This window comes from Nipponia nippon, unplaced genomic scaffold, assembly GCF_047370975.1.
Source record: "Nipponia nippon isolate SJK-2023a ecotype South Korea unplaced genomic scaffold, ASM4737097v1 scaffold_13, whole genome shotgun sequence".
In the NCBI taxonomy this organism is placed as follows: Eukaryota; Metazoa; Chordata; class Aves; order Pelecaniformes; family Threskiornithidae; genus Nipponia; species Nipponia nippon.
This window is the reverse complement of record NW_028262324.1, coordinates 14,882,094-14,907,169: the sequence shown is the minus strand read 5'-3', so window position 1 is coordinate 14,907,169 and position 25,076 is coordinate 14,882,094. Positions and strand designations below refer to the sequence as shown.

Sequence of the window (25,076 nt, the reverse complement as noted above, 5' to 3'; positions counted from 1 at the left end):
AGACACTCTGCGTCACTCTGCATGACTTTCTGGTAGAACGAGAACATGATCTTGGATTAGCTGACAACTTATATCTCTATATATGTCTATATTTCTTTTGGACTGTTCCCTACCAGCTCCTGCAGACCCCAACAGCATCCTCCTCTGCAGGGACTGTACTTGCATGTGATTCCAGGTGTCATTTCCAATGAGAGAACTGTATGGCAGAAGGAAAAATTCAACTAATTGTTCACATTGTCTCATGTCATCTGTGCTAAAACAAAGAAGTTACATCAGGTGTTGGGTATTTTTCTGAGTAGTGAGTACTCAGGAGCAAAACCCACCCAGATCTTTGTCGTTCATCAAATTTCTATGAGATTTTTTAATGTGTAAGAGTGTTGCATCTCATGTTATCAGGCTTGAAACTCTTTGCTCATATTCCTCGCCGAGTTCAATGCTGTCTTTTTTGCCTTTGGTGATTCTTGCAAACGTTTGCAGCACATTTATTGTGGGAATGGAAAAGGGGCCCCAAAGAAAAGGCCCTGCTTTACTCAGTGATAGGCAACTGGTTTCACACCGAGATCAGCAATGGGAGCAACTCTGCAGAGGATGGGGCACAAAGAGATTGCTTTGAATTCTGAATATCGGTGTGTTGCTGATTCATTTATATAAAATTTATTTTTAAAAATGACTAGGTAGTTCAAAGTATTAGTAATACTGAAATGCAGTAGATTCCAGGAATATTATTCTGTAAAATCAATTAAAAGAAAGAAAAAAAAAAAATCCAATTGGCCTATTTAGGATCAAATGACAAAATTTCAATCTGGTTTCTAATCCAAGAAACACAGAATGAGAATTGCTTTTAAAACTTTGGCTCATTATGTACGATGATTTTGATAGCATCAGTGACTAAGGCTTACATCCAGAAAGGTATTTAGGCACATGCTTGTTCCTAGATTCCTGTGTGGATTTGTACCTCTGATCTGATTTTTACCTGTGCTGAACATCTGTTGGTCCCGTGGCTTTCAGACAGGCTCTGCAGGTGGGCAGCACACTGGAAATGAAATCTCCAGTGCTCACCTATGCAGTTTCACTGAATTAAAAATGCATCATTAATTGGATTAATTCTGCCTTGTCTAACTCGGTCATGAACAAATTTTGTTTTCTCTCAAATGTATCTTTCAACTCAAAATTGTTGCCCAGCCAAAGGCCCCAGATAACCCTGCTCTGCAGCCCAGGAGCTGCTCTCCCCGTTCCCTGGGCCTTGGATCAGGGCAGCGGTGCCTCCTCGGGATCACGCTGTGCAACTCCGGAAAATGCTGCCTAAGCACCTTTCTCTCCCTGTAAATGTTCGATGTCTCGCAATGTAAAGTGACTTTGTAAAAATAGCACCTTCTTACTCAACAAATCTGCTGCCTGTGTGTCTTCGAGTCACGTCTTCTTCCTTTACTGACAAAAACGAATGTCTGTTCCCGTCAGCCCAGTACAGCTGATACGGCTGGGGAAAAGGGAGCTGCATTTTGCTTTGCTTCAAATATCAGCAGCTCAGTCTGACTGAAGAACCTCGTGCCCGTTCTGAAGGCAGAGGAGGGCTGTTTGGCTCTGAGTTTTAAGGTGGCGTTGCTGAGAGACAGAAAAAATACCAGATCTTTGGTTGGTGACCTGGAAATCTGATGTGGAAATCAAAATTCCTGCAATGTTCATCCTGCAAATTGAGTCAGAGCGTTTGCAGCAAAACGATAAGTGGCTACTGCAGTGGTACAGAGTATTGGGAATTACATCCATGGTTTTACTCCGTTTTGATTTCACTGTATGTAAAATATTAGCTACCTGTGCAAGTGCCTTGCACTGGTTGTCTAACCTCTACTAATGTGTTTTAATAATCAAATACTATTCAGAAAATATCGAATTATCCAAAACTATCTGCAGTTTGGTTTCCCCAATGCTGTCTCTAAAGTTTGTCCTTTGATAAAGATTCACAAAATCTTTTTGTTTTGCAATTTTCGTGTGAAAATTCATCATCTTCACTTGGGTGGAAGTTTTTAATTACAAATTTCAGAATTTGGAAAAGAATTAGAGCTGGGTCAGCAGAGTATTTCTCAGTGAGATCATCTCTGTTTCTGGAGAGATCTTCTTTTCAAACCATAATTACAAGGTTTTAGAGAAATGGGATTCTAATAGAAAAACAACAATAAAATGCTGTATTCTGAAGTTGTAAAATTTTGTTTTGCATGTTTATGACACCCGTAGGAGACCGGCAGATAGATGTTAGCTAGCTTTTAGATGGAATCTTCATAGGATACAAAGGAGTTGCACATTTAAGTGTTTGTATTTAAGTATTTAAATATATGACTGGAAAAAGAGGAGCTCTTCAGAATATATAAAAGGGGCAGGTCATGTTTTAAGAGGGAGGAAATACAGGAGCTGAAGAAAGGGAAAGGACAGGTCTGAGCACCAGAAGTGAAGTGTTTCCAAGAAAGTTAAAACTTTAAGATAAAGGCTTTTTTTAATTGGTATTTTCTTATTAGATATAGGGTTTTGGAAGGCAGTTGTGAAAGAAAAGCTTCCTTGCTCGTGATCGGAGCTGATCAGTGATTTAAGGAATCATAACCTCATTGTTTAACGTCATTCTGTCCCGCCAGCCCTGGCATCCCACAAGGGGCTTCTGTTTAAGTCCTCATTTTCTCTCTCTTAATACTCATTCCCATTTCACTCATTATGGCGGAAACATTTCTACAATGCTTTCTTTAAAAAAAAAAAAAAAAAAAAATATATTTAAAAAAAAAAAGCCAACAGCAAAACTACATCTCACTGCTGCTTGGAAGTGCTCTTGGTTTCTAATGGCTGGTGGGGAAGGACTGCGTGGTTTCCAGAATGACTCCTCCTGCTGTCTCCTTTTTGTCTTTGTTTCAACGTGTTTCTCTGAACAGTCAGAAGGTCAGTTTGAAAGATCGTGTCTTCTCCAGTCCCCGCGGTGCTGGCACCAAAGGGAAAGGCTCTCCACAGGCTCAGGGCATCCGGAGGTCCCCCAGCGCTGACCAGAGCATCGAGGACAGCCCAAGCAAAGTGCCCAAGAGCTGGAGCTTCGGAGACCGCAGCCGAGCCCGGCAAGCTTTCCGCATCAAGGGAGCGGCATCACGGCAAAACTCAGAAGGTGAGGGCTTGGGGCACCATGCTGGACCCCAAATCCCCAGCTGGCCCCGACGTCCTCTCCCTCCCCACCTAAGAAGGGCAGAGCTGCCAGTCAGGGTGCTTACCTAGGTCTCCTTCCCCTTCCAGTCCTTTAGCCTGGAGTATAATAAGAGATAAGAAAAACCCTGCTGACACCCATGATAATGTATATATTTATGTATATACGGATGGGGAAGGGAGGAAGAGTCTGGCATCTAGAGATGGATGAGAGCTGCAGCTGACATTGCTGGATGTCACCATAACATGTCTTGGGAAATGCTCCCATCAGGATGCTCAGATATCTCTGGTGCTTCCCCCTGGGATTGCTCTTGGTGATTCCACTTGCCTTTTCTTGTGTGGCACCAGCATGGGAAGTATTAATGCGTTGTCTTTATTCCTCCCTCTTCGAAACCCAGAAGCAAGCCTCCCCGGAGAAGACATTCCTGATGAGAACAAAAGCTGCAACTGCGAGTTTGTGACGGAAGATTTGACACCAGGACTGAAAGTCAGCATCAGGGCAGTGTGGTAAGAGAGGGAGAGTGGGGAAGCGATCTGGAAAAATAAATAATAAGGAAAAAAAGGAAATTTAAAGTCCAAGCAGACATGGCAAGTGCTGAAATGTCTGTGCTGCAGGCTGTTTTTCCCCTGGGTGGCCTGCCCTCCTTTACAGAAAATTCTGCCAGAAAGGGCAATTTTTGCTGAGGGAAGGAATAAATGGAGAAACAAGAAGATCCCCCGCAGGGATGCATCCAAACAATTGTTCTCACCAGCTTTGAGATTTAATGCTCACATTTATAAAAGCAGTGCAGAGAGGACGCTCGCACAGCTGAGTGTCCAAGGAGCATTGGGGACCCCTCATCACAGACAGGGCTTCAACCACAAGCCCCCGCAATCCCCTTCCCCTCTCTATTGCTGCATCCTCTCCCAAACCCACAGGGTTGGGATTTATTCCATTTTCCTTCCAAAGCAGCTCCCTGTGCTGTTTTTTATCTGCCACTAAGCAGGTCAGGCTGCAGCCCAGGGACTATATTTTGCCTTTCCTCCCCATCTCCTGCAGCATTATGAGATTTCTCGTCTCCAAGCGCAAGTTTAAGGAGAGCCTTCGGCCCTACGACGTGATGGATGTCATCGAGCAGTATTCAGCCGGTCACCTGGACATGCTCTCCCGGATTAAAAACCTTCAGGCCAGGCAAGAGACCCCTCTCTTTGCTTCATTTTTTCTCTGTTTTCTGTTCATTGTGGAGATATTGCCAGGAGAGAGACACTTTCCTTTGCAGCTACAGCTTATTCTTTTTCTTCCTAAAAGAAAGCCTCAAGGAAAACATCAATGCTTGTGGCTGGAGCCCACAGGGATGAGAAGGAGAGGGACTGCAGATGGTGGTGTTATGCTACTAAAACTGCCTTAGTGCCCACCTCAGGACATACACACAAAAATCACGGCTCATCCTCCTACTTTACTTTGGGAGTTTCTGTCATTATATTATATCCCACAGGTAAGGTAGGTGCGTATCTCTGTGGTCCTCCGGGCAGGATAGCAAAGGTTTGGTGCCCCAGTCTTAAGGCTAATGTGGCTAATTTGGTACCTTTCTGGGAGTGATACAAAATCAAATCTGGTGTGCTGATTGTGACCCTGCTGCTACGGGCAGGGGGGCAGCAAGGAAGCAGCGGCTTCTCCAGCCGTTGGGGCCACTAAGCCATTTTAGGAGGAATTCCTACTCGGATGGCAGAGTCTGCCAAAAATACGTGCAGATGGGGGTTTCTCATCCAAGCCCACCGACGTAGGTGTGGTTTAGCTGAGCTGCATTTTAGCCTCTGTGCTCAAATTTTAGGGGGAGATGAGTTAGTTTTAATAGGGGAAGAAATGTGAAAAGGGGACAAACAGAACCAAGAAGGGCATTTAAAATTTCAGTTTCAGCTACAATCGCCCAATTATTTCTCCTGCAAAAAAATGCAGATGAATTTGGTCCCATGAACAGAGGATCTGAGCTAAATCTTTTTGTCTGACCACTTCTCCCTTAGCCCCAGTGTCCCACATTGAAAGCCAGACCCCAAACCTCAACACCCCCCTGGCTGTGTTGGCTCAGCAGAAGTAACCTCAGTTCTGCTGAGCTCAAAAGACACCTAGAACAGAGCCAGGGCTTGGCCATAGGCTATCTCCAGTCCAAATAATATACCATTTACTTTTACACTTGGAGAATCAAAGTATTTCCCTCCATAGCTATGGCAGCCCAGCTTCCTCTGGAAGCCATTGGGGAAGTTTTTCTTTAATTTCAAATGTGTCTGGGTCCCTGGCAGAGTCAGCAAATGTGAAAAAAAATGTGTTTGGGTATGCAAACAGCTAATACGAACCCCAGGAATGGAATAGGAAAATTGTCTTAGGTAAAAGAGGAATCTCTCTTCTGTTAATCTCGCAGAGACCATTTTAACTCTGCTATTTTTGATGTTCAAGCAGCAGAGGTAACTTTCTCAGCATTGCTGCCTGCTGTGCGTTTCCCATTTCCAGATATGCAGCCAGAAGGCAAATTCTTCCTTGTGATGGAGACTAAAATATCCTGGAGAATTTCCTCTCTTTGAGCCTCTCACCCTTGTTCAGTACGAATTCAATGATTATAGATCCAAGATGTGTAACTGAATCTGGAGAGGGAAGAGAGGAGGAAGGGATTTATATTTCCTAACTTTAATAACCTGAAACATGAGGCCTCCAGGCTGCCTCCACAGTGGGTAGTGAACCATTGGGGTTGTCATCTCCCCTGCCTCCAGGTGAGACACCTGAGTTTTCAGCACCCCGAGCTGGTGCGGCAGATTGCCTCACCGTCCGTGCCGGTCTCCCATTGCCAATCCTTCAAGGTGATGTGCTGCAAAGACAGTGTGGTTTGGTTGGCTGTTTTTTGGGGTGGTTGGGGTAAGGAATTGCAGCTTTCAAAGGTCAAACTGATTTCTACTCTTAGGTGTACCCATGGGACTGTGAGGCTGAGGTTGCTGTGGCTGGACTAGGCTAGGGCTGCCATCCACCCCATTGCAAGGAAGTCAGGAGCACCGAGAACTGCTTTAAAAGTGTGAAGTACCTGGGTTTGGGGTCTAGGGCTACAAGGCATCTTCACTGGTTTCCCTGTCCCCACCAAGCAGGAGATCAGTGATGGTGACAGGAGCAGACCCACTTGGGGTGAACCTTCGAAGCACTCCTCATCATAGCCAGATGGGCACCAAGAGGTCCTATGGTTGGTCAGCTGCCCAGTACAACTAGAAGGAGCACCCTGTAGATGAGGTGTGTGCCTGGGGTGGCCATGGCCGACATTGGGACAGGACCAGCTGGCGCTAGAAGTACAGTGCACCCATGCAGTGGAGCCCAGGGATGTTGTCACGGGGCAGCTCAGAGGAGAACAGCTATTTTTATTTCCCTTCCCTTCAACAATCAAAGCACTGTGTTCTCCGTGCCAGCTTAGCTCGGCCAGGCTGGCTGCGACCTCCTGTAGCCAGGGCTTTAGCGGATTAAAGCTGCATTCAAGCGAATTTCTGGGGTGTTTACATGCACTTTCCTCTTTAATCATTAATGCCTCTGTCACTGTGTCTGTAATGTGCTCTTTTCAGTGTTGTGTTCACACTGTCTCGTGTCTCATCCTGACACCTTGCCAACATGGATGTCTCCCATTCATTGAGTTATACAATCATGCAGCGTATCTCGCCGACTCCAACAGCTCATGCTTTTCTGAACTAGCTGAGGATGTGTTATCTAGCACTGGAACTGAAAGGAGAATGAATATATGTTTTTTCATATCCAGCCACCTCAATGGGATATTGCTACACATATGCAAATATATTCCAGAGGGTAAAGCATGTTGCCTATTATATCTGGGGTGGGGGAATCTCCTAATGATGTTTCAGTGGTGCCTAAATCTCCAAATCTTACCCCGGGGTGAGTAAGTCTGGCTTTCACCAACAACCAAGCGGTAGGAGAGAGCCTTCTGTTTCTAGCAGAATATATTTTCAATTTCTCTCTCTTTCTCTCTCTATCGTTCTGTTTTTCAGTTATTTCTTTCTGCAACTTTTCTGACCGTCTTTTCTCTACATGTTGCTTCATTATGCATTTTGCTGGTGTCTTTTTTCTTATTTACTTTGCCAGGATAGATATGATTGTGGGTCCCCCGCCCCCTTCAACTCCCCGGCATAAGAAGTATCCAACCAAAGGACCCATGTATTCTTCCAAAGAATCTCCCCAATACTCGCCTAGGTTAGGATTCATCAAAATGCTGCTTTCTCTGGATTTTTCATTTGCTTAATGTCAAACCCCTTTCATGCCAGTTATATGACGGCATTTATCACTTAGCAGTGCAGCTTGCTAAATCATGACTCAGAAGGGCTTGCTACTCTGGGTATGCTCCAATTTACTTTCAGTAATGAGCTTTCACACTAGGCAAGCCAAAGGAAAAAAAAAGGGACATTCATACAGTCATCAATAACCATCAGTTTCTTCAGCTAGCATATTTTCTATTTTCAGTCTTCTTCTAGGTATTAGAAAGCAAAATTATATCTTTTTAAAATCTCATATTTTATCAGGCTACCTTCAGATGTAAAAGGTGGAATATTTACCCACAAAGCCAATATAAATGATCTACTTTCTAAAAGACGAAACACTCCACACACAAGCAAAGGAGCCTCTGCAGCTCTTTGCACTATGAAATGAGTTTACTTCAGCGGGCGAAGTAAGAATGAAGTGTTTCATACCTGATGAACGCAGTGGTCTCTTCTTCTTGCTGATGCAACTCTACCAACCATGAAGGAAAAAAATTGCGTTAAAATATTACAACCACGAGACTCATATTAAAAAGAAAAAAAGATCCTGATTTTGCAAGCAAAAAGAAGAGCAGGAATCAAACCCAGCCCTCAGTCACGCAGCAAGATTTTTCTCATTGCCCTTATTAAGTTCTGTCCTTAGGTAAAACCGTACCTGAAGCTGATGCCATGAGGAACATATTCTCACTGAAGTTCCCACTTGAGGGCATTCTGAGGTCTGCTCAGCAGGGCCAAGAGCTGAGCTCTATTTTCACCTTGTATTGAGACCACTGGAGCCCAAGGCAGGTATAAATATTTGCCAGAAAGTAATTTTCTATGCACAAATAGTAGGTGATTTTTAAATGCAGCAAGCTTAGCTTCAAATATTTTTTTTTCTAAATATACTTGCCCTCCCTAAGAGCTAATACGTGACAAATCTCTTGATTTTTATTTAAGCTGCTCTGAGTAATCTTCACTAGAGGAAAGTGAGTGAAAGGAATATTGAAAGCATACCTTTTCCCACTCAGCCAGCTCAAAGCTTAAAAAAAAAAAGAGAATTTTGCCGAAGCCGCAAGCTTTATGCTTGGAAAAAAGATGCTCTCAGAAAAGCATTTTTCCCATTTCTCCTCCCTGTCAAATGAGGAGGCTCAAAACTAGTCTTTAAAAATGAAATAACTTTCTTATCTGCAGCAACATTTTGATTTTAAAATAAAAATACATATTCAAATGGATTTTGTTGCATTTAACCTATAAGATTAGGTGTGCAACCAGCCTTCACTAGAGGCAAGATTTTCATCTGAAAGCTTGTGCCTTGTGCACAGAAAAGGTGATCTATGGATACTAGGGGAGGAGGCCTCAGACTGGGATATTTATTTTATTCACTCCAACTCGGTTGCTATATCAGCTTAATGCTATATCAGCTTAATGACTTTTCCCCGCCCTGTTTTTACAGTTTCTGCTGCTGATGGCCAGACTAAAACCTGTTTGTACGTGCCCACTGGGCTCCTGAGACATTCAGACTATTTTTTTATTATTGCTCTCTTTCTAAATGAATTGAATTTCCTCATTTCTTCTTTATGGAGCTGTGGCTGAGAGGCTCCAGAAAGCAGCAGAATACAGAAGGCTGCTGAAGTCTCTGCTCCCACCCGTTAAAAGGCTTATGCTGTGCTTAATTTTCAGCAGCCTGCATCCTCCCACAGACACCAGTGGCACTTGCGAGGTGCTCGAGGTGCCCGATGGATGGGAAACAGAGCTCTGAGAAGCCCCAAGCCCAAATCCAAAAACTCTGGGTCAGGCTCTGGTGCTGCCATGGCCTTCATCATCTCAGCACCACGTGGGTCCATGCCGTGGGGACGCATGCCATGGGGTCCCCATGGGCTGAACCAGCCTCTCTTTTTTAGTCTGCACACCCTGTTTTAGCCAAATGATGCCCAGATCATAAGAAAACACCTAGTGAAGGAAGAGAAACACAACTGAGTGATGTCCCATGAGCTATCTGAACCCTGTGGATTGCATTGTGGTGCTCTAGTGACAAGGGTTCAGTTAAGCCAAAAGTTTTCTGCAAGTAGCTCCCAGCAAAGTCAGCTGGAGACTAGTGGATGTCCACTGCTGTGGTTTGGCTGAAGGTGTTTGCTCCATGCTGTACACACAGACAATTTGGATTAAATTCCCTTGATCAGCTAATTTAACATAGAATAGGTGCAACCTCAGCTGTAATTTTTAGACAACAGATATTGGTCAAAATACATCTAGAACAAACTTTATTGCCAAATGAGGAGGTAAGTAGCCAGTCCTGTGACATGGATGAAGGGGGTTTGGCTTCAATGCCTGGATTGTGTACAAAAAATTAAAAGAGATAAAGAAAAAAAGAAAAGAATTGAATATATATTCCCAAACACTTCATTTTTATCTCATTTGAGACGTTTGACCTTTTGATGTCTGCTTCTGGCCCGAGGGTGACATATTACACCTCTTTGCATGCCCTGTTAGCATGAAGCATAATGAAGCATGAGAGAACCTGCACTGTGGCTGATGCAAGATTTTACATTTTTTTTGTATCATTAGAAAGAAGGAAAGATATCAAAGTTCACTTTAAAGAGCAACCCCCTTTCTCTCTCTCTCCCAAACTAAGACCCAGCAGAGCCTATCAAGGACAGCAGATGGCACAGTTTGTCATGCATCGTTAGAAATCTCTGAATCCCCTTCTGCCACGAAGGGAGAAATACAGGGCTGATTCTTCCGAAGCCTCAGCTGAATTCTTCCCTCCACACGTGTATTCAACACAGCCAAAATAAGCGTTGGGAAGGCACGAGGCTCCCCATGGGATGTAGTGCAGAAGCGGGGTTTGGCATCTCAGAAGATTCGCAGTCACTTGTCACACAGTAGGAACATACACTGTCCCCCTCTGCTTGCAAAGGTGGAACATATTCTCTCTTCTTCATCTTTTGAGCTTTGCTGCCCAATTTGGACAAAACCTCAAACTCTTTTATAATGGCTAAAAGGACTTTCTGTTCTTTGCGGTGCTCAGCTAGGTGCAGGTCGGTTGGGAGCTCACGAGGAAATTCCTCTCTTCTCTTGTATCGGATAAGGCACAAATGAAATCTCTGTGCTTTGCTGAGGGTAGGAGCGCTCTCCCCTGGTCTAACTGCTGCCATGGAAAGCAAAGGGGTAGGAGACATTGAGCCTGGTTTCTCCCATCAAGAGAGAAGGACTTGGTTCACCATCTTCTCCCTGCTCTGCACTGAAGTCAGTGGCCCACAGCTGCCCATCACACCATCCTTGGTGCAGACGCTGCCTCCAACGCGAGATCTGGCTTTCTGGTTTGTCAGAGCTGTGGAAGATGACCACCTCAGGAGTCAGGACTACGTTAAAATATAGCCACGAAGGCGATGAGTCAAGCAGGAATTCTCCTGGGCTCTGGTATCAGTGCTGTATGGGCAAGGGCTTCTGAATGCTTTATGGGTGAGCTCTGTGAAGGGCTTCAGTCTGCTTTTAAATTACAGCAGGTCTACAGGCAAGTTGTGTCCACCCTGAAGGTGATGGAAGAAGTCAGTGCTCTTCTATATGATACTAGTGATCACTCCATCTGTGAAGTGCCAGCTGGCCTCCTGTGCTTCACATGGGTCATGTGCGGTTCATTTAATGGATAGCTCTTCTTTTAAGGACGTGAAAGAGAGAAGTCCTTCCTCAAATTCTGCAAGATTAGAAGTAGGGTTACACAAGACTATCTCTGCTATTATGATACTCCGTAGCATGGCAATGTTCAGGTTTCCTCTCTGTGTTAACAGTCTGTCCTGCCTCCCTGCTCTACTCAGCAGCTGTTGAAGGACATCTCATTTCCATTAGTGGACACATTTCAGTGTTAGTGCTGTGCTAGATGGGACACGAGGACAGAGCACCCTGATTGTTCTTGGCCTTCTGCAATATTCAGTAGCGTTTAGACTTTGGGCCTCTTTAAACACGTGTTCATTGTTTTACTAGTCTACTTGCTTGTGCATACAGGAGAGGAGTTCGTACAGTGGCTGTACTACGCCTTGACTTGTGATTCCAAACCAAGATAGCCCGAGGTATCCAATTTAATACCTCTTTGCTTACATGGTAACAACATTGTCATAGGATTTCTTGTGCTGTATGTCATGTCAGTAATTGCGTCCCTTGCGGGGAATTCCTGTACATGTCAATAATTTGCTTCTCCCATTACAAGAGAGAAATAAGGCATGCATATTCCTCACACTTGTGATTATAGCACTTGGTGCTCCTTGTACTCCTGTGCTTATATTGCTAAGCAAAGGATCAAACGTGACTTTTTAAACAGACCTTTTTAAACAGATTCTGTCGCATCCCTGCCCAAATGAAGTATCTTCTGGGATCAAAGATAAACTCTAAAGTAATTGTTGGCTTATATTTTCTGTCTTTGGTGTGATGTGCCTATCCACTTCATCTCTTTGAGCCAGATCTTCTGGTGCTGTAAACTGCTGTTGCTCTAATACAAGCCAAGAGAGCCACGCTGGTCCATACCCACTGATATCTGTCCCTTAATGTCAACAGCCAACATACATATTAAGTCCCTGTCAAATGTAAAGAAAACAGATGGCTCTTGTGTTGGAAATAGCCTCACGTCTCATTCCTTTCCTTGGTTTTTGTTTGTTTGTTCATTTTCCCCTGTCTGTCTGTGTTCAGCTCCTTCCTTTTCCTCCTCCTGGTGCATGGACCCATGGCCCACACGGCAGAACTGCGTAAGAAGCATTTTGAGTTTTCCGCTCAAGATACCTCAACTTGGTTTCAGTCAGATTAATTAACCCTTCTTTTCCCCTGCCACCTTTACGTTTGGTGCATTATGCAAGAGTAAAGTTTGCCTGGCGTAGAATTAGGTTATGAACTGGGCTGCCATTAAGAAGCTATTCCAAAACTGAGTTGCTCCCCTGACTTTTGAGGGATCAAGAAGCTCCAGTGTTTACTCCCTAGAAAATTTATAATTCGATGCCTCAAATAAAATTGACTTCCAGGTCCCAAACTGGCTCTGCCCTCCTTCTTCCTCTGCATACAGAGCTGTATGTCAACCCAGGTATTTCTAGAATGGGAACGAGGAGTTGCAAATGTAACGTGTAAAGAAGTCAGCGCCAAACAACATGCCCAGCTTTAGCTGCTGATTTCGCAGGAGTGTCCTCTGCTGTTACCGGCTTGGAGCCCTGCTAATAGACAACATCTAATGACACGGTGTGAATTGCAGTAGCGTTGAGACAATTTGGTAATGTTTGGCGAGTTATGACCAAATTCAGCCTTGATGTAATTCCACTAAAACAGTTAGCACTACACCTGTTTGTCTGGATCTTAGGGCTAGGGCAAGCGGCTCATTTTTGTGGACATGAGAATTACACACTTACATTTGCATCGAGGAGAGGAAACTGCTGCAAAGACTGAAAAAAATCCCATTGACATAAGCTAGAAATCTTGATCTTTTCCCAAAATAATAATTTCTCAGTACAAATAAGAAGTTAATTGATTTGGAAGAAAGCCAATTAAAGAAATTCTTTGCAGTGGGTAAATTTACTGTGCATAATGTGCCAGGTTTTATCTGTATAAACAGAAATGGATAATTTCGAACTCTGCTAATACTGCTCTGAATTTTGCATCTGAATTAACACTTCAGTGCCACTGCGTGTCTGTGAGTAATTTGGAGTGTTAGTTGGGAGAGAGGCTGTTGCTTTGTCCCACGGAGGCGCGACGAGCGGAGCCCTCCTCACCTGCTGCCTCCAACTGACTCCAGGTCCTTTTCCGGGGGCGGGGGGGATTTTCTGATCCCGGTAGAGTTGACCAGATCGTTGGGAGAGGATCTTCCATGACCGACAAGGATCGGACCAAAGGTCCGTCGGAGGGGGAGCTGCCTGAAGACCCCAGCATGATGGGCAGGCTTGGAAAAGTTGAAAAACAGGTATATTGGGTCAGAAGGGAGTTCTTATCAGAGGGTGTTGCATGCATTGTGTTGTTTTTTTTCTTGCCTTATTTTTCTCCAGTGGGACATTACCATTTAGAAGAAAAAGTAAGAGCTAAGAATATTTTGAAAAAGAAACAAGGTAGATATTATGAAAGGGCACTAAATGTCTTAGAAGCCTAAGTACTCCTTTCAAAACAGGCACTTTGGAGTCTGTGACATACAGACTTTCTTTTTTTGGTGAGTCTACCAAAAGTCTACATTATTTTTGAAAATGGCACATTAGTTTCTTTGCCACCATACTAGACATGTTTTAAATGAGTCCATAAGCCTGGTTGCTGTAGCTGCTGGCCTCACCAAAGATGAAAATCTTCCTAGAGGATAAGGCTCAGAAATCCCCACGGCCATCTGAGCCCAGGCAAGTGCCAAATGCAGCAAGGAGCTGAAAACCACTGGCAGGATGCAAGTGTGCTCCAGCTTTCCTGGAATTTGGTGCATGTCAGAAAGATTATAGGAGCTTAAGGAAAACTCCATCAAAAAGTGGAAAATTAAGGGTTTTTTTCAGAATAGGACAATTAAATATTTACTAAAAGTTTCAGTTTGGTGTAGGTCAGTGTAGGCAGAGGTCATCTAGGAAGGCCAGGCCCCCACTCATGCCTAGGTGGGTTGGAAGTTGCTTGTACTCAGGATGTTAATTTGCTTCAACCTGCAGGCAATGTGTAGCACTGTAACTGTGGTGTTTTGCAGGTTCAGTCAATGGAGAAGAAGCTGGACTTCCTGGTGAACATTTACATGCAGCGGATGGGCATCCCACCAACAGAGACAGAGGCTTATTTTGGGTCCAAAGAACCAGACCCAGCACCTCCCTACCACAGCCCCGAAGACAGCAGGGAGCACATTGACAAGAACGGCTGCATCATCAAGATCATCAGGTCCACCAGCTCCATGGGTCAGAAGAACTTCTCTGCCCCACCAGCCCCGACCAACACATGCCCGCCCTCGACGTCATGCCAGCAGCAGGTCTACCAGCGGCAAAGCCACGGGTCCTCACCTGTCGGAGACCCCAGCTCGCTGGTCCGCATCCCACCTCCACCCTCCCACGAGCGCTCTTTGTCAGCGTACAGCGGTGGGCACAGGGCGAGCGCAGAGTACCTGAGGAATGAAGACATTACAACCAAACACCATGAGAGTGCCATGAGAGACAGCGACACGTCTATCTCCATCCCCTCGGTAGACCATGAGGAACTGGAGCGCTCTTTCAGCGGCTTTAGCATCTCCCAGTCCAAAGAGAATTTGGACATCCTTAACAACGGTTGCTATGCAGCCGTGGCCAAAATCAGACCCTACATTGCAGAAGGGGAATCAGACACCGATTCTGACCTCTGCACGCCCTGCGGTCCTCCTCCCAGGTCGGCCACAGGCGAGGGACCCTTCAGTGACATGGGCTGGTCAGCCCCCCGGCAGTGAAGCCTTCTCGCAGCCGCCGAGCCACGTCCAAGCGCTGGCAGCTGCCCACTCCAGCTGTCCATGCATTGAACTTCTCAAGGAGATTGACAGCTAAGGTTTTCCTCCTTCTAGGACATCCTTAGCTGGTGGATAATTTCTTGCAGCTTACTCTGGGGGGGGGACTGAGCAGGTCCGAGCCTGCATTTGTGGAAGAGGTCATGGTGGTGAGCGAACTGGAGCCGTGAAGTCCAGATTTCTTTCATACTCTCTTTCTAAGATCATTAGGTGAAATTATTTCATGGTACAGGGTAGGCAATTTGCATTTCTTAGGAATCTTCAGAAGTGCAAGGCAGGAATAAATCACCCAGCCAGGGCTTTTGGAGGTCACAGTAACTGGTGGCTGTCAAGTGTTACATGGGAATTGCCACGCCATGGCACTGGTGATTACACCTTTAGGTGTTTTGGAGTTGCAGAATGAACACGTGTATGTTTCTGGCTTAGATTTCAGGTCACTTGTAATTACGAGGGGTTGCTACTCTGTGGTTCCTCATTAACTGTCAGGAAGGTGGCATAATTCCAATATAATACATGGAAACGTTGCGTTGGCCCCTGGAGGAGAGGGATAGTGGCTCGAATATTTGCATGAACAGAAGACATAGCCTTAAAGTGGGACAGGTTAGGATATCGCTCTGAACCAGAACGGTTTGGAAATTATCCCATGTTAGGAAACTGAAAAACTCAGAAATATGAGTTTGAGTGCAAGAAGAGAGACAACCCTGAGGGCAGAGAAATGAGACAGAGAAGTAGGACAAGAGACTACGGGGCTGGAATTTTATGTTTTAAACCATGTATTATATTTAATTATCTCTCCTCCCATTGGCAACGGACCTGGAGGTGCTTTGGAAGCAAAGGGAAACCAAAGGCAACCCCTCTGGAGGGCTGCCACGGCGTGAAGCTGTTCTCGTGGCCAACAGTGCTGTTGTGGAGTCACAGCCACCAGGCCAAAGGGAGAGGGTGAATATGCAAGATGCTGTGGTCCCCACGTTGCTGCGAGTTAAGTGCTGAGCTCCATCCTTTTGAAGCCCTGTTGATCAGAGCGGGCACTTTTCTTACAGTTTGCATTGTGCCTGAACACTTTTGCACACACTATGCCCCGTGAAAATCTTCCCTTTCTTCTGCCCTGCCAGGAATCTTGCACCCATGTTCTCGGGACATCCTTTGGTTTTGTTTGGATCCCTCAAGCTGAGTTAAGAGGTGCTTCTTCATTTCTTCATGGTCTTTCAGAAGCCTCTTACCTGTGCTTGCCTGCAACTTGTGCCAATCCAAGTCTGCCCCGTCTCGTTGTTGTTAAAGTACTTTCTCTTGGAAAGATCATTGTGTCATTATTGGGAACCTCAGCAGCGCATTCAGCTGGGGGAAGGCGAGGGGAGAAGCGATGCTCAAAAGTTTCTTTTGGGACCAAAACAAAGTCACAAAGTGATCGTTTACATGGATAGGTTGGTTGGTTTGTTTGGTTTTTTTTTTTTGGCAAGGGGGCGGATCAGGAAAAGTGTGTTTGGGATCCATCTCCAGGGCTGGGACACCGTGGCTGGTGTTGTGCCTCTGAACCCTCCCATGCATCTACAGCCCAAATCCTGTGCGTGTTTTCTGCTGGGTTGTGTCTGTGATTTCAAACCCCATCTCTCCACATTTTCCCTGTGTCGTAACAGGAGCCTGTTAAGGATACTTAGGTGACAACTTCATTTCTGTGTGGCCTTTGAGAGGTTGAACATTGACTTGCTTGGGGGGAAGGGAGAATCACAGCCTTTTTCTCTCCTCCTGTTTGCTTGACCAGAGGCAACAACCTGGGGAGATCCAGGACTATTTTGGCCTTAGGGAAGATGTGGGTGCAGTCTGACAGCTTGCAGACAGGAAATAACACCATCCTTTTGCTAGTGCTCAGGACCAACACCCAGGTCTTCACATGGGATTGAGGAGTGGGGAAAGGCTCTGCACAATTTTTCCTGCCATTTTTCACCATTCAGAGGGGAAAACATTTTTCTTAGAGAAAACATGGGCTTCCAGCCTTGCTAGTTCCTTTCTTTCCCATTGATCCATTTTTTTGTTACCTCCTGCAATTTTTCCCTCTCTGCTTGTGTTCCCAGATTCCTTTTGGCTCCAGATTTCTTTGTGCAAAGTGAACCCAGTGATGCCCTTGACTTCCATACAGAGAAACCTTTGAGTGCAAAATGGCTGCAAATGGTGCAGATTTGCCCCTGGCATGCTGCAAAATGAGATGCCTTCTGGTAGAGCAAGAAATGCCAGCAGGTCCCAAATCAGACTTGGTGGCATGTGTTTTCTAGTGACCACAAGAATGGAAATGGCACTGGGTGAGGCAAAAGTCAACATTGCTCCTGCCAGCTGCTCACTGCAAGTTTTGTTCAAGTCAAAGATAACAAAGATTTATTATTTGTTTGCAATTACTTTTTGAGACCTGCTGGAAATTTGGGACAGAGGGTATGATATAAAGGCAGGAACTCCAGATGAGGATGAGGATGATGTCATATGGTCCTAACACAGCGCAGGTACATGACTGGTCTTTGGTATAGAAGGCAAAGTCAACGTGACTTCAAGGCACAATTTTTGCAAGGTGTAATTTTCATTATGTCCTAATTTTGAAGCCATATTGGCTCTATTTTGAAAGTCCATTTCCTAGTTCTTATTGCAAAATCCCTTTCTCCTGCCCAGATGATGTTACACCCTTGAAAGCAGATACTCCCAGGGTGTCCCAAGGAGACACGGTTCCACTATGTCCTCTGAGTTTTCCACAGACTGAAATCTGGCAGTCTTTTATCTCCTTTAGGGACTGCGTAGGAAGAATTGTGTTTTCCTTCTTCAAGTAAGTTACTACACCAGAGTTTATAAAGAGCTTCTGACTTGTAGCTTTAAAAGGTGTTGGATTTGTCCCACAGCCACTGATAACAGAAACAGGTTTTATATATATGAAGCACAGATTGTGTCTTGCTGCTACAAATTTCACATTATAATATTTGTTGAAGGTGTAAGAAATATTCCACCTTTATCCATGGCATCCTTTCTAAGAAATTCTGACACACACTTCCATCCACAACCATGCCATAAATTGACACTTCTCATTCATCCAGGCAAAAAGGCTTGACCTGGATTTTTGGGTTAACTTACACCATAATTAAGTCCAAATAATGCTCCTTATTTCCATGAAATGATTTATGCCTGCATAAACGATAACAGAGCCTGCTCGTTGCTTATTGACATAAAGACTTTCATTCCTGTCCTAAGTCATAGTCCAATATTTCCTGCAAAGTCTTCGCTTTCAGTCCCTCAGTTCCCCTATGCCTGTATCACACACTCCTGGTGGTAATCTCCCACAAGAAGTCTTATCCACTAGATTAAAAGAAAATAAATAGGTTTTGTTTTGCTAATAAGGCAATCCCAATGATAAAGACCTTTAAAAGGATGCACAGGCAAACTTTGTCCCTCTGCTGAGCTTCTCTCAGGCTGATCTTTGCTCCCCTGTTCCTCCCAAGTCTGATTCTGTATTTTTTTGGAGGACAAAAACAGGTTTTAGATAATGCCAAGTGTGGACAGAGGAGACCAAGGAGAGCTGAAGAAGATGTGAAAGCCAAATTTCCAGCAGACCCTTTTGAACTGCTCTGGGGGTGCCCATGCCCACACGTGGTTGTGTGCACAGAGCCTGGTTTCGAGGTGCATCTGTGCTGAACATGAAGCCGTGGCCTTGGACCAGGGCCTGGTCTCCAAGAAACTTTTGGACTTTCTTTTTCAGAATCTGGGTCTAGGTATGGAGAGAAATACTGCAAATGGCCTCACCTGCAGGATGGAGCAATCCCTGAGACTGGGACCTGAAGCTACAGTCAGTTTTTGGGTGCTTCAAGTCCAAGTGTGAGTTCAAGTTGTCTCATGAGTTCATGTTTCCAAACAGGAGATGTGGCTGGAGATGTTGGAATCTCTGTGCAGGCGGCCTTTCATAACGTGACCCCGAGACACAGGAACAGAGCACTAGCCATAAGTCGAATTTCCCAACATTTGGGAGGGGACTTTAATGTTACTCAAGTGCAGATTTTGTATGTGAATTTCCTTGTTGACTCATTTTCTTATTAATAATTTTTAAAACAGAAATGTGAAGGAACTCACTGAAAACAAACCTCTTGTCCAGCTCAGAAAGCCATTATATTTCTTTAGACAGACTATGTGATAGATTAGGTTTTTCTAAAAATGTATTTTGTTTCAAATGCTGCTTAATAGATCCAAATCAATTCTGCGGGGTCATTGCTATTTACAGATAAATAGGTATATTTTTAAATTTTTAATTGATTTTTAAGATTTTAAATTATGTGAATTTTTAGAACAAGTTTATATAATCCACCTGAGAAGCCAGAGCATCACCTCAGATACAAATGCTCCCCTTCCTAAGTTACCCAAGAGAAAAGAAAAACACATTTACTCATATTTTTCTCAAGAGGGAGCTACTGCAAACCTCATTTCCCTTATATACTCAGACCACTATGGTCACAGTAACATTATTGCTAAAAACAAAATGTAAGTATTAGAAGAGAAACTGAAATTCCTAAGGAATTTACCTAAGAGTTATCCCATATAAAGACCCTTAGCAGTGAGTATTTTATTGGGAGTGTTAAAAAGCCCAGGAGCAGGCTAAGGATTTCTGTTTCTCCATCCATGCTCGTATGAACCCTCAGGTTGAGCGAGCCCTGAGCCTCCATCCCTTTCTTCCCAGCATGCCTCTGGTCCTCCGACCCATGCCTGCACACCTGCATCCTCTGTCACCCGCTCTCCATCAACATCAACATCTTCTGTTTTCATCAGCTTCCTTTTCGTGAACCAGAAACAAGGAAATCAGATACAAAAGCTCCTTCACCTGCAGGTAACATTGAGGCTGCGACATGGAGGGCCGTGGCATGAGGGGGAGGGCGGCAGCCCCCTCCGAGCCCCGCGTGGGTCACTGCTGCTCAGCAGTGTAAAAGCAAACTCCTGCTTTAGCACACAAACACCCCGACTTTTCTGTGTCACAGAGCAAAATCTGCTTAGAGCAAGGGTGTGGGTTGGTTGTTTTTTTAACAATAACAATAGGGGTTTTTTTTTAATAATAAGGATAATAATAATGCATAGGAATCTTCTTTAGTATATCTTAGTGTTTGATGCCCCAGTGACACAATACTGCTTGCCTTATATTAGTGTCTAGAGGGAGAGGGCTTACACACCTTTTGATACAGTATTAATCACGCTTATAATTTAGGTAGCAGCAAGGAGCGGCTGCTGCAGGAGGAGCAGCCGAGTCCTCTTTAATGTATGAATGTGCTTTCCAGACTATCTCACTGACTGTACTCTCAATTTTGCCTGCTACTGCATGCAGCCTGAGATGAGTAGACAGCAATACGCTCCAGCTGTATCTGCACTCCCAGATTGCTGTAGTACCTGATGAAGTAACATTACCAAAAGCATCATTTTGGGGAGAGGCTGTCCTCCCGGTGACCCATCACATAGGGTGCTGCAGTGCTTCTGTAGGTAACACTGATATATCAAGTGTCTTTCATGCTGCGGCTGATCATTGCCCCATCCCTCTGATACAGCATGCACAAACTCCACTTCTACTGCTTGTAACTAAGGGGTAAAAAACCCCATGTTTGTACCTGTGGTTCCTTGAAATGTCTACATGGCGAGGAAAAAATACAAATTGTGTTGGCTGTGCATAACAACCTCCTCTCCATCCAGATGCCTCTGAAGAAGAGCATCCCAGATAGCCCTTTCTGAGGGTTTGGAGGAGCAGGCAGAACAAGGCAGGCAGTGCCAAGGATGGAGGCCTGGTCTTCATTTAGGAGATGCCATTTGAACCCACATGTGTGGGACTTGCCATATGTCTGTTTTAATTCCCATAGGCTTCTCTCACCTGCATCCAGCTCTGGTGTGCATGTGCGTTTGTGCCTGCAGCCCAGCCCGAGGGGCAGGGAGGAATGTGACTCCCAAACTTTGGAAACCCTTCTCTGGAAATTTCATCCACCCTTGTCTACAGCCCTGGGGGGTCTCGGGGACCCTGCAGCTGTGCCATATCCATTCCTTATGGAAGCATCTCTTACTCTCCCGATGGAGAGGCGCTGAGCTACCTTCATATCTCCATAAATGTTTTGCGCAGTTCTCCCTGCTGTAATACCAGACTGTCATGAGGCCTTCAGGGTTGGCCCATCTTGCTGGTGTTTGCAGTCTCTTGTATCTCTTTGCATTGCTGCCATAATCTGGTTTGACACCGGTCACATATCCTCACCTTCCTTGTCCAGGCTGTATACAAGTGAATATGTAATGTGAGAACTCTGCTCTGAGACTTGCTTTTAGCCTGGCATCACTAGATGCACCAGAGCGCCTTCATGTTTTGTTAGCATGACAGTTTTGCTTTTTATTGGCAATTTGCTTCCTCACTGAGCCACTGTGGCCTCAACACATCCCTGGTTTGTTCTACTGGAGCCTTTCAGTGCAGGGATGGAGTCTATTTTGCCCCTCTGTACAGTGAGTGCCCTGTAAGGGCTTGTCCCATTGGCTTTAGCTGATCATGGTGAGACAGGGATGAGGGTTCGGTTCAGGTTTTCTTGTCAAGCTGAACATCTCAGAGAAGAGCTTACAGACTCTAACAGTGTTGATGCTTTTGCTCCCTGAAGCAAGAGCTGCTTTTGAGACCCCAGTCCCCTTCAGCGGTCCACGCATGTGGCTTTGCATGCTAGGCTCCAGCTTGATACTGGGGAGAAACAGAAAGCAGCTGGCCCAAGCTGTGTTATTTCCAAAGCTGCCAGTGAACCTGGAAGCATCTTGCCCTCTCCTAATTCCTGTAAATACAGCCGCAGATGAATTGTTCAAGCAGCATCTGTTTGCCTAGTCCTGAGAAACAAGCTAACCGCAACCACAAAGCTTTCCAAAACTTGGTGCTGAGCTCAGGCTAGATTTTGCCTGCAGCTACGCCTATAACTTTAGGGCAGGGTTAATGGTTTCAGGTAGAAGCCATGCCAAAATCTCCAGTTTGTATGGTTCTGGCCCAAAACCAAGGCTGAATGTCATGTTGCCAGTGAAGCCTGCCCAGAATTTCAGCTCCATTTGACACTGAAGACTGCGGACCTGGGGAGATGCACTCTCCTTCCCACTCCACACAAGAAAAGGTTGGCACAAGCCTTGCAAGCCAAAATAAGAAAATACCTCCTTATTTTAGCGTGCCATGGGCACTTCTCATTAAAAGTAGAAGCCGTGTTTCATGGTAATCCCTTAAACCTGACCAACACAGTGGCCATGACCCAGTATTTGACATATGCAGTGGTGCTCATGAAAGGGATTTATTACAGATGTGGTTACAGAGGGCTCAGTCCTTTAGCATCTCTGTAGGCAACATGTTCAGCCTTGCTGATGACCTGAGGGGAAGTCATCAAAGCTGGTGACAGGTCTTTTCTGTCCTGCCTGGTTATTCACACTGGTCCAGCATCTTCCCTGGAGCTGAAGATATCCCGTGCTCCTATCAGCAGGCAGGATGGGTCCCCTTCTGTGTTGGTTACTCTTCCCCATCACCCAAACCCAAACCCTAACCCTAAAATTCAAAGTTTCTTCACTTTTTCTCAAAAAATTAGCGCACGGGGTAGAGAACCTGAGACTTTCAGGAACACTGAGGCAAAACAAGATATAGCTGATAAATGACAGAGATTTTGTTATTTTAAATCAAGAGCAGATTTTAAACATAGTTGCAGTTGCTGCACGGTATATCAAATGCTTTAGGAGATTCAGTAAATTATTCTTATAAATGTTTTATTCTTTTATCAGTAATACGTATAGGTGGGTGCCACTGTTCTTATACAGCAATGCTCCACACACTGAAACTATATTCCTGTTTCTCCAGTATAGACATTGTATTTATGAAAGTTATCTTGCTTAGTGTCACTTTGGCACACTATCCACATATACTGCACACAGACTGCACATTACATACCAAATGCTGATAGGTACCACTCCGTGTAATAAGCATATGTGCGTTGAACAGACACCAAACAAAGCGTTACCTGCCTAGTTTGTGATGTGACTCAACATAACTGGGAAAAGAGGAAAATGAAGAGCTTGTTTTATTAAGAAATACACTGCATTTGAATGCTTCTTTAAACAGATTTTACCAGGAAGCTAAAATAAGTGAGATTGCTTCTGCAATGTTACTTAAAAAATACCTGAACAAAACAAACACACGCAGCCCGAAAATACTTAACAACTACTGTATCTCTATATATTCTTCAGTGCTATTCATCTGAACTGTAAATTCTGTACAGATTGAATGAAGTTCACAGTTTATCTTTGTCATAAGCTGCAAGATAAAAGGACAACACAACTTTGGCTGCAAATGCGTGTGCGTGTTGTTTGCGTACATGCATATGCGTATTGTACGTGCATGTGTATACAAACACATGCACACGCACGCTTTAAAACACATGAAGCTGCATCTGAGATGCACAGGGGGAAAAAAGTTCTTTTTTTGGAGGTGGGAGAGTGGGTAAAACCAAACCAAAACACTGCTTTAATAATGTATTTCTATCAAAAAGGAAGATTTGCAAAGGGGATTGATGTCTAACTGCCATCCCAGGGAGAAATCCCACTTCTGAAGGCAGCACGGGCCATGCAGCAAAGTGATGCAGTTGCTTTAAAAGATAATTTCTTTGGCTTCCTTTCAAACAAACAAACAAACAAACAAACAAACAAACAAACAAACAAAAGAAAATAGCGGCCAGTGCCAATTCCAAGTCCAAACCAAAAAGCCCGTTCCTAGACATGTGGCCAAACAGTTGTCCTACGCCATCGGAGAGCCAAGGGCAAAGGCTTTACGTGCTGTGAGAGGGTGACCCTGACGGCAGTGGTGCCGGCTGATGGGCAGTGCCATGGTCTCCCGCAAACCCGGCATTGCGTCCCCCTTCAGTACGGGCTGCTGCCTGGGCAGAGATCCTGCTGCCCTGTGGGTCCTGCTCTTACCTTTGCCTACATATTTAAAAAAGCCCCTAGTTATGAGACATTTAAGAAAAGAATCATCAAAAGCCCATTTTTGATCTTAGAGTTACGAAAGAAATGACAAAGTTATAATCAATAAATCTGATTTTCTGAGCAGGTCAGCCCCCAGACTCCGATTGCCCCTATACGGAGATATCACCAACCTCATCAAATGAATCATCCTCTAGGATTTAATTTTGCACATATTTTCGCAGATATAAGATCTATATTGGGTAGAACTTATCCTTCAGTGTTTAATCTAAATCAAAGGCACGAAGAGCTAACTCTTCCAGTTAAATACTGCTGGATGCCATTGAAAAAACAGTAATCGGATTTTTGCATTGGCCTGAAATTTGTCTCTAGGTCCAAAGTTATCAGTTGTAAGAGCCACTTCAGTCCCAAACGCATTTCTAAGCAAAGGCTCCATCCATTGCTGGAGTATGTCGCCATTTCCCTGAGATACCTTGAAGCTATCACAGTTCTGGATCATTTGGCCTCAACTAGGCTAAAAATGGTTCATGCATTTGTCCTGATGGTGAGCTAAGAGGTGAATTTCACACTGGGACAGGCCGTTCTCGCTTGGCGCGAGTGCAGGTGCTGCACGCCCTTGCCTCCCGCTCGTAAAAATCTGAGGCTCAGTTGAGCATGAAAGTTTGGTTGTCCTTTAGAAAGCAAAGACAGCTGCTGCTTTGCTTCCTTTAATTTGCTCTGTTGCCTTGGCTTTTTTGCACTTTCGTTTCATCTCCAAAGAATCTCTCATAATGCCTTTGGTACTTATGTACAATTTTAAAACATTTTGTATGTATTGAATAGTACACACTTTCTCTTGTAAAATAGCAATCGGCTTTTTTTTTTTTTTTTGGTGAATGTGTAATTTCCTCTGTACATTTCAATCATGACTTTGTGCAATGTACATTTTATAGGGACAGATGCCAAGAGAATGACCTGTAGTTTTCTAAGGGAATAGCTAGAAGCCGAACAACACAGTCACAGATGGTTTTACTTTAGCACCGCGGAAAAGCAACGTAGCCCAGACTTTTACACCGAAGCATTGAGCATGATACAGCGTGTACCTTCACATGAATGACTGTGGCAGCTGCAAAACTGTATATGTGTGATATTAGAAACAACAGCGACAGTTGCAATCAGAAGGGAAATGGAGGAAAATTAAATAATCACAATCATTGATTTAAGCCTCAAAGCATCAGAATGGAAAATTTGCATTCAGTAAAAA

General features: G+C 44.5%; 1 protein-coding gene across 11 annotated transcripts in view; it reads left to right on the top strand.

The window, feature by feature from the left end:
* Positions 1–24,317, top strand: part of KCNQ2 (potassium voltage-gated channel subfamily Q member 2) — a 76,933-nt gene extending 52,616 nt beyond the window's left edge. For 8 of the 11 annotated variants that reach the window (XM_087749880.1, XM_087749876.1, XM_087749879.1 and 5 more), the window contains 5 exons: positions 2,910–3,133; positions 3,567–3,675; positions 4,208–4,339; positions 13,228–13,351; positions 14,099–24,317. In XM_087749880.1, coding sequence (XP_087606006.1) covers positions 2,910–3,133; positions 3,567–3,675; positions 4,208–4,339; positions 13,228–13,351; positions 14,099–14,818 — 1,309 coding nt within the window. In that variant the 3' untranslated portion in view covers positions 14,819–24,317. The remainder of the gene's footprint in view (positions 1–2,909; positions 3,134–3,566; positions 3,676–4,207; positions 4,340–13,227; positions 13,352–14,098) is intronic. The other 3 variants (XM_087749881.1, XM_087749877.1, XM_087749873.1) reach the window with 1 other exon arrangement.
* Positions 24,318–25,076: the final 759 nt, after the last annotated feature.